At 34.6% G+C, this 10,365-nt stretch overlaps 1 protein-coding gene across 1 annotated transcript; it reads right to left on the minus strand.

Annotated features, from left to right (window-relative positions):
- Positions 1–5,120: 5,120 nt before the first annotated feature.
- LOC107494757 (GRAS family protein RAM1-like) lies at positions 5,121–7,910 on the minus strand. The gene is made up of 2 exons (XM_016115792.3): positions 6,874–7,910; positions 5,121–6,608 (listed from the first exon to the last, which is right to left on the minus strand). The coding sequence occupies exons 1-2, from the start codon at positions 7,762–7,764 to the stop codon at positions 5,490–5,492; spliced, it is 2,010 nt and encodes a 669-aa protein (XP_015971278.1). The 5' UTR covers positions 7,765–7,910; the 3' UTR covers positions 5,121–5,489.
- Positions 7,911–10,365: the final 2,455 nt, after the last annotated feature.

Below are 10,365 nucleotides of genomic sequence, written 5' to 3' on the forward strand. Positions count from 1 at the left end.
CACATGTTGGTGGTGCTAATAGGTCAATAATGTTGCAAAGGTACCATGTTTCTTGTGAATAAGTCAAAGTATTGAGGCTCTATGAACATTGTCATTGAGTCACATGCAATTATGTATTTCTCACTCACGGACCATGTAGCACCTTCTACATATATCTTGTACCTTTAGTTTGTAATAACATCAACAAATTTAGTCACTAATATATTCACAATCTACATTTTTTAAAATTTGACAAGTTTACCTACCTATAGGTACATTGATCTCCCAGTTTTGTATCCTGAAAATTTTTCTCTTTCTCATCAAGCCATTGCTGGAAAAAGAAAATCAAAGTTAATTGTGCAATTAGCTACTTGAACACATAGAGTTAGTGATAGGCAAAATTGTGATTTACTCTTTTTATAACTTGAACAATTTTTAGCAATGGCTCCAAAAACTTGGTGCACACTACTATGGTTCACTCACATTCTTCACAACTTCGCACAACTAATTAACAAGTGCATTGGGTCGTCCAAGTAATAAATCTTACGTGAGTAAGGGTTGATCCTACGGAGATTGTTGGTATGAAGCAAGCTATGGTCATCTTGTAAATCTTAGTTATATTGATTCAAATTATTATAATGGTTTTCGAAAATAATAATAAATAAAGCGTAAAATAAAGATAGAGATACTTATGTAAATCATTGGTGGGAATTTCAGATAAGTGTATGGAGATGCTGTGTTCCTTCTGAATCTCCGCTTTCCTACTACTTTCATCCAATCCTTCTTACTCCTTTCCATGGCAAGCTGTATGTAGGATATCACCGTTATCAATGGCTACTTCCCATCCTCTCAGTGAAAATGGTCCAAATCCTCTTGTCACAGCACGGCTAATCATCTGTCGGTTCTCGATCATGTCGGAATAGAATCAATTGATTCTTTTGCGCCTGTCACCACGCCCATCAATCGCGAGTTTGAAGCTTGTCACAGTCATTCAATCCCTGAATCCTACTCAGAATACCACAGATAAGGTTTAGACTTTCCAGATTCTCAAGAATGGCCGCCAAAGGGTTCTAGCTTATACCACGAAGATTCTAGTTAAGGAACCCAAGAGATATGCACTCGGTCTAAGGTAGAACGGAAGTGGTTGTCAGTCACGCGTTCATAAGGATGGATGATGATGAGTGTCACGGATCATCACATCCATCAGGTTGAAGTGCAACGAATATCTTAGAACAATAATAAGCTGAGTTGAATAGAAAATAGTAGTAATTGTATTAAAACTCGAGGTATAGCAGAGCTCCACACCCTTAATCTATGGTGTGTAGAAACTCCACCGTTGAAAATACATAAGTGATGGTCCAGACATGGCCGAATGGCCAGCCTCCACAAAAGACATATGAATTCGCAAAATAGGGAGAAGGACCCGGTCAAAAACTGACACCAGTACAATAGTAAAAAGTTCTATTTATACTAAAACCAGCTACTAGGGTTACAAAGATAAGTCTAAATGCAGAAATCCACTTCCAGGGCCCACTTTGGTGTGTGCTTGGGATGAGCTTGAGCTTTACACGTGCAGAGGCTTCTCTTGGAGTTAAACGCCAAGTTGTAACGTGTTTTTGGCGTTTAACTCTGGTTTGTGACATGTTTCTGGCGTTTTACTCCAAAATGCAGCATGGAACTGGCGTTGAATGCCAGTTTGCATCATCTAGACTCGAACAAAGTATGAACTATTATATATTGCTGGAAAGCTCTGGATGTCTACTTTCCAACGCAGTTAAGAGCGCGCAATTTGAAGTTTTGTAGCTCCAAAAAATATATTTTGAGTGCAGGGAGGTCAGAATCCAACAGCATTAGCAGTTCTTTTTCAGCCTGAATCAGATTTTTGCTCAGGTCTCTCAATTTCAGCCAGAAAATATCTGAAATCACAGAAAAATACACAAACTCATAGTAAAGTCCAGAAATGTGAATTTTGCATAAAAACTAATGAAAACATCCCTGAAAGTAGCTATATTCTACTAAAAATTACCTAAAAACAATGCCAAAAAGCATATAAATTATCCGCTCATCAGTTAGCAAGGCTTAAAAGTTATATGCTTATCACACTGTATATTATCCAAAAACATGATGGTATATTGGTATTCTGAATTTCTTGTATTTACTTGCTAATTTGGTTACAAGAACAACCCATCCTTCTTTATTGCACTTTGTGGCCTAAAATTGCCTGCCTCATCAGATAAGGAATCACAATCAAGTTCAATGTCAATTCAACTATATCATTGACAATAACTTTACTATGACAACATTATGGAGAGAGAAAAGAGGGGGTGTTGCAAAATTATATCCATATCCATTAATTTAAAATGATTGCGGTTCTTTAATTTTTCAGCATATGATTTCACTTTATTTATCTATTTTTGTTATTATTGGAAGCATTAGTAACATGGATATAAGGCAAATAATTCATTTTTCTATTATTTGCTTTTGAGATTAGTAGTGCTTCATATCTCTTCATTATTGCATTTAACCATAATTCAAACACTTACATCAGAAAATACACACACACGCCATGTTTTGTACTAATTTCATACAAATCAGAAAATGCAGCAATAACAAGCTAACAACAACAACATCATAAAAAGGTCAATGAAAGTTAAAATACACAATAATAAAAACAGAACCAGCATTCTTTGTTTCTTCCTACTAGAGCATGAAGTAGATCTAAAAGAACGAAGCGTTACCTATTAGAAGTGATAGAAATGGTGAAACCAAATTGTAGAAGCTTGTTGAAGGCAGCAACAACAGCGTTGCCACAGCGAGGAGATGAGCCAGATTGAAAACTAGATCGTAGAAGGTAGTGACAACGGTGTTACTTGCGATAGCGTAGAGATGAATGACAGTGATGAGATGAGCAGTGACAAATCTTCATATCGAAGCCAAATCATAGAAGCTCGCTGAAAGAGGAGAACGCACCGCCAGAGGAGAACATTGCTAGAGGAGATCGTCAGACAGTTTTAGTTCACAACACACAATCTCGTTGGAGGAGAACGCCAAGAAAATCGTAGTCGGAGCAATCGCTGGAGCAGAACATCATTGGAGCAGTCGCTAGTGCAGATCGTCAGTGGAGCAGAGCATAGATCGTTGTTTTCGGGTTTGACAGTGGTGGCAACGCGCGTTAGGGTTTTCCTTGTTGGTGTAACACAGTCGATTTAAGATATTTGGGTTTGCCATGCTTTTCGCATTTTCCTTCGTTTTGGCTTTTTTTTTAAACAATGTGCTCCGATAACGGCGGTTTCAACTGCCAAAATCACCAAAAACCACCATTTTATGTAAATTAATTATGGCAGCATCATAAAATTTCGTAATACTCGAATATTACGGCGGTTATTTAAAACCGCCGTAATATAAATGCCATTTTAAACCCTTTTTTTGTGGTGTAGTTACGAATATTAATATTGTTATGTTAGTTTTAACTCTATCTAAATCCTAAAACCTAAACATATCTATCAAGTATTACCATGCTAGTCAATTTTTGTTAATAACAATTTAAAACGATATAATGAAAATATATTTAAAATGTTAATTGTAAACTAAAACAAATAAAACAATATCAAATATTTTTTTCTGATTACAACTTTTCTAAATCTTCACAAAAGTCATACTTATTTCTAAATGATATGGTAGGAGTCCACAAAAATTTGATATAATACAAAACTACAAAATTTTGTCCAAAACCAAAAGAAAAACAACGTTTGCATTATTTTTTGTGCATATCTCTTTTGTTTATTTTTCTTTTATGATATATAAAAGACAAAATTTTTATTGATTACTTTTAATATTCAAAATAAAAATGTGCGAAAAAATCATTCAGAAAAATAATTTAGATAACATTCTTCAAAACAAAAAGGTTACAAAATCATTTTCCGGGTATGACTATATTTTTTACATGAGCTATAACTTAAGTTAGCCAGCGCTCAGAAAATTGAATAGGCTTTTGAAACTTATGAGCCCGTTATGAATAATATAATGCACAACTTAAATAAAACTAATGCGTCCCTTCCAAAAATAAGAACTTATGCGTAGCCCAAAAGAAATGGATGTTGTCTGTATAGTCTACATTATGTCATTGCTCTTGATATCCATTTTGCACAACTAGGTCTCTCTTAAACATTACCCAAAAAAAAAAAAAGCTAGCTTATTTCCACTTTTTTGGCGAAACATTTTTGGGTGTCTCAGACTCTCAAGTATCTCCCTTGAGAACAATGACTAATATGTGAATTTGTCATTGACTAATAATCTAATACACAATTCCATACTTATTTAAGTAAATGAATGTGTTGATTATTCGAGTGAATTAAGAGACTCATATGGTGAAGATTTATATATAGATATTTTCATATATAATTGATAAATAAAAATTATTAAATAATTTAACAAATTTAATTAAAATTATCATTTAATAGCCATCAATCTTACATAAAAACTTCACGTGAGTTTTTTCCTTTAAACATACAAACCTGGCCTAGTTTCCAGCCCCATTATTCACAATTTATTTTAATTTTCTTCCATACCCAAATACGAAGTGTATCCTTGCCCCGGATCCCATCTCACCGTAAACATAACCTCTGATATTCTATTTTGCTTTTAAGAAAAATTTGTAACATGAAAATGATTCAATTGAACTGAAACAAGCAATGAAATTAACAACATTAATTCTTAATTTGAACAAAATATATTCGCAAAACTCGACATAAAATATGCTGATCAAACTCAATATAATGACGATGCTACAGTGGACTAATAAAAACGAGTATCACAGTTTTACTTTTTAGCATTAAAAATCAATAAGAACACGAGTCAAGATAGTATAAAATGATCATTTCATATATCCGGTTTGCTTTCTGATTTAGTAGTGAAAAAAAAATACAAGAAACAAAAAGAGAAAAAAGTTGGTAGTTAGTAATAGTGGAAAAGAGGTTGAATTCCCTACCTAAACTGACATCACGGCGGGAGAGGCAGAGGAAGTGGAAGATGAGACTGGCGGCGACCCTAATAATAACTACAGACTTATTATTTATAATATTTATCTAATATTACTCTATTATTTATAAAATTATTTTATTCTGATTTGTTTATTATCTTTCAAATAAATTTTTATACTTCAATGATAATTTTAAGATGTCAAACATTAAAAAAACAGTAGGTAAACAATTCTCCTTTCCTCTAACAGAATAGAAAGACTTTTCATTTCTTCTTTAACATTCAACCCATCCATGCATGCAAAAACCACCATATCATGATGAACATCTACCTATTTATAGGAAAAATGTTAAGTATCTAAATACTATCTTGACTCATATAATTTATGAATAGATATGATATGGGCACCTATTTTCCCTTCTTCCGGCATCCCGTGCAGCTATGACAAAATGTTGTGTGTGCAGTTGTGTACATATGAAAGTATTGATGAGATAGATGAAATATGAAAGCAACATGCATTGGTTTATTAGAAGTTAGCAGCGCCAAGCCGATGCAGCAATTATGGCCCTATCCTGCCACCCAAGAAGCAAGCAACCCTTGTCTTCAGTAAGCCGATACCCATCGCAAGAATACAGACCCAGCAAGATCTTCGACTGAGTCACCGCGTTCGGACTCAGTGGAACCCCTTTGAACCCTTTCCCTTCCATGATCTTCCTCCACTTTTCGAGCCTCTCATGCCTCTCCACCCTTTCTTGCCCCTCGCACGCCACAATGTTCCTTATCTCCGGCGCGAAGATGTACTGCTCCACCTTCGCCCTCTGCGCCGATTCCGGTGGAAACGTCGCGTCCAAGGAATCGAAAATCGCAGAATAATAATGCAATGCCTCCAAGAACCTCCCAAGAAAATAAGGCCCGTTATGGCTAGCTTCTTGCTCAACTAGAGTCACTATGCTCGGTGCTTGGTCCCTTATCATGGTGAGTAAGTTGCCGAGGGCGTTACCGGGGACACGGTGGAGCTGATTAACGGTATTAACGGCCAGCGCTTCGCCGACTCGGCGGTTGAACATGTGAGGCTTTAGATTCTCCAGCTGTTCCCCGACAGGGTGGAATTCGAAGGGGATGCGTAGCGAGTGGGCCAATTCTGTGAGGCATCGGCCTGTCTCCTTGACAGACTCGATGCTAGGCCCGACCCCGGTGATCCGCAGAAATGGAGCACCACTAGATCGGGCGGCGAGGGCCTGCATGAAGGCGGGCCACTGATATCCCTGGAGTATGTCGAGGTCTATGACGTGGACCCGCTCTTCGCCCTCGAAGGCCTCGAAGATGGCCTGGTTGGCAGTGAAGTGGGCGAATTTGATATAGGGACAGGCCTGGTAGACGATCTGGTAGATCTTGAGGATTTCCATGGAGTTTGAGTGTGGGAAAGTGGAGGAAGGTGTGGGGTTGGCATTATTGGAGGTGGATGTTGTGGCTAGCCTTGCGGTTAGAGACTCAGTGAAGCATGAAGCGACGCGTTGCATGGAGTCGCCAAGGGGTGTTACGACTCTGTTGAGGTGTTGGAGGTACCTCCTTGCCAGCATGTATTCCTCTTTGGCCACTGCCTCTGCACATGCTAGAAGCAGGTGCACCAGTTGCAACCCACTCTCTTGTTCCTATGCATCATAACACACAATTCAAGGGACAACCACAATACTAAAATTGAAAATAATAATAATAATTAATAACTTCATGTTTAGAAAGATCATAATTAATTTTTTTTCTTGAATTAAATACAAACCAATAGACATGAATAATTTCAATATTGAGGTGCATGAGGTGATACTATATATGACAATGAATTAAGTGAAATTAACTAAGAAAGTTTAAAGATTGTAGGTGAAGGATGATGAATTGAATAAAGGTTTATTATACTACTACCTGTTCTAGTCCAAGTGGAATAGGAACCATCAAATTTTGATGGTGTTGATGTGAGTGTGGATGCTGTTGTTGTTGTTGTACTTGTTGCTTCTGTTGCTTCTCATGGTATCGTTCTTGTTGCAACGCTTGGGAAAGCGATGCACTGACCATGGAACCCATGTGATGGTAGATCTCATTCTCTTGCACCGACGACTCTTCACTCGCCGAAGGAATCAAATTCCCCAACTCAAAGCATTCAGAAGAACTTCCAACAATATCAGAACCGTCACCAACTTTGCTGCTGTTATTTGCGGCGGTTATCGATGAGTATTCCCCTTGTTGAAACTCTTCTAAGAACTCCTCAATTGCAGGCAGTGAAAGATTCTCAACATGCTGCATGTACTGATTGTTTGGTGAGTTGAACACCCTGTGGAGTGGACTAAGCCCTTTCCCTTTTCCTCCGCCGCCTCCACCGCTACTATTGTAGGCGCCGATTTGGGCCAAAAACCGCGGCGGAGAGCAGCCGGAAAAGCTTTGTGCTTGCATTGAATGAGCGTAATTGTAATTGCAATTGTAAGTTGAGGCTTGTTGTGGGGAAGGGACATTCCTCACTGGAGAACACATCATGAAATCAGTATCTAACTGATCAGAGAAAAAGGATTCCCACATTGAACTATCTGGTGATTGGACTTCAACATCTCCATCAAGGTCAAATTTGAGTCCTGGAAGGTTTAAGCTTGGTGGTGTTAGGGTACTGTTATTATTCTGTTCTAATAAATCAACAGAGGATTGTGTAGCATTGTTTTTCTTATTTGATTGTAAAACTGAGTCATTTGAAGAAGTGGGCTGTAGCTTTGTGCTTGAATTCTCACTTTTGAGAGACACTGAGCTTCCACATAGTGAATTGATCATTTTTTGCTTCTACTTTGCCCTTTGCTCTTTTTCTTGGTTTGGATTTATGGTTTAGGGTTTTTTTTTTTTAATGTAAAGTTCTCAACAGGAGAATGTTTTAAGATATGATGATCTCTGTAGTGTGCTATTTTCCTATGGGCTATGGAGTTTGGTTGGTATATGGAAAGAGTAAAGACTCTATTTTCTCCCTTCTTATTATTGAGGTGAGTTTTGTCAGCTACTTAGTATTACAGATTTTGCATGAAAGGCAGTGGAGTGGGGACACAAGAGACAAAACCTAATTCCAATCCTTTTGTGATTGGAGGTATGTTTTTGAATAAAGCTCCATTTCATGTCTTGGCACAATAATGCTAGCTGGTTCTTTTGAGGCTTCATTCTTGTCATTTTGCTTACCTGTTTTAACTGTTATAGCCAAAAGGCTTTGGAATAGTTGAGGTGGCAATAAAGGACAAACATTTGGGAGGGTCTACTTTCTTTGGGCCGGCCCACCTTTTTACAAGGTTACTCACATAGGGAACTATGGGAATCATGGGGAATCCATTAGTCAATTTATTAATAAAAATGAAAGGAAACCAACTTGTGTCCAGATAGTGGTTAGTTTATTAATTAGCTTAAATAAGTGTGGTAAGTTCGAATTTTATCTTATGTATATAAAAATTTATTATCCAATAATAAACTCTTAAATAAAATTTTGATTCGCGATAAATTATTCCTTAACTTATCGAATTGGAAGATATTATAAAAAAAAAGATAATAAAAATGAATGAAAGGAAGATCCATCAAGGCATCTTGGTTAATTGGAATTTGCAACTAAAATACATAATTATAAGAGTAAGAGAATTATTTTGTGATATCATATTTTTGTCATATTCAAAGAAGATACATAATTTTTGATAGAATATTCAATACATTTTATATGTGAGTTATATACTCATCTAGTAATATAAAAATATGTTTCAATTAAGTGCATAGAAGAGAGGTTATTGTCACATCCTTTACTTGTGGTTAATGCCACATTCTCTCTAATTTATTTTAATTTATCTTAAAAACACTAAAAGGAATGGAAATTTTCTACTGCCAAACTCACATTTAAAAAGTTATACTAATTAATACTAAATACTAATAAATAAAAATATACAAAAAATAGCTCAAAAGTTTGTATTTTGGTTAAATTTGAATACCTATCGTCAATTAGGATCAAATAAAAACATAATACTCATTTGGCAAAACAGAAACAATGATGGCATAGTCCTCGATCATATAATATATATTTGTTCAATAATAATAAGTTATATTTTATGTTGTAACTCCAAGAGAAAAGTACTATTTGGAAACCGAGCGATGTATACCAAAAATATATAGTATAATACATGAATGATATAAACAAAAATATGGATTATTTTATCATAAAACAAAATAGATAATCACATACAAATAGTTACCTTAAATATGACTATTTTTTAAGAAAATAATATAAAGTTATATGAGTCCATCATGCTTATTTATCAGTCAGAACCGGAAGCAAAGCATATGAAAATTATAATACCAATTATTTAAAGGCAATGAAAATACCATATAAAATAATTAATAAATATGCACCTAATAAGATTAATCATTGATATAAGAAATAAACCTTCTATAATTAGAGTTGCAAATATGTAATATGTAGTAGTTGACAAATAATTTGCATGGGCATAGTATATTTGTCTTGCAAATTTTTTATTTCTCATTTTTATGTTCATTGATCTCAAGTAGGAATGAAGAAGTCGTTATTCCATCTTCCTCTAAACTGTATAAATTAAACAACTCCTAGTTAAATAAGATAAATTCCAAATTACAACATATAATATAAGATCAAAGTTAGCAAGAAAAGGTAACAAAGTAATTCATGATTAAAATAAAAATAATATTTGTACATTAAAATAAATTAAAAAAATTAGTTACTTTTTATTTATATACAAATATACATAAATGTATACATATATTATTTAACTTATTTTTAATGTATATTTTACATTTAAATATATATTTTATATTAATAGTTAATTTTAGTAGTTAATTTTATTATACATCTAGTATGATTGTTATTAAAATAGAATAAAAACAAGGTCAATCAAATGGAGCGGCAATAGACAAAGTGATTAACAAAATATTAATGAGGTACATTTTAGAAATAACAACAAAATAGGTGTGTATGTGATTAGCCAGAAAAAAATGCGGCAATATCCTCTCTCTAATAACAATAAGAGGAAGTATATAGGCCAGCAACTTTTATGTTTTGTGATCAGCACTTAACTATAGAAAAAAAAAGTGAATGATTTCTCATTATTGGATGTAATCTGAAGTAATATCCAGATGAAATATTTGATATTATATTATATAAATAAATTGATTTTGAAATATATTTATATTATACAAGAATAAATTGACAGAGGCAAATAACTTATTGAGTTTAATTATTACATAGTATTAAAAAAAATTACAATGTTAAAAAGGTAAAAAAAAGTTGTAGGTGGTATATATAGCAAGTGTTTTGCTTTTTTCTTTTTTCCTTTTTTGTTATGTTTTCCTATTGTGATTACTCAAAAAAAATTGTAGGTC

This window comes from Arachis duranensis, chromosome 6, assembly GCF_000817695.3.
Source record: "Arachis duranensis cultivar V14167 chromosome 6, aradu.V14167.gnm2.J7QH, whole genome shotgun sequence".
NCBI lineage: Eukaryota > Viridiplantae > Streptophyta > Magnoliopsida > Fabales > Fabaceae > Arachis > Arachis duranensis.

What these genes read in the sequence shown, in the direction of transcription:
- LOC107494757 (XM_016115792.3), bottom strand. Translation starts at nt 7,764, where the DNA reads ATGATCAATTCACTATGTGGAAGCTCAGTGTCTCTCAAAAGTGAGAAT. An exon ending in TTCCACTTGGACTAGAACAG is followed by an intron (nt 6,609 to 6,873) that starts GTAGTAGTATAA and finishes TATGATGCATAG; the next exon opens with GAACAAGAGAGTGGGTTGCA.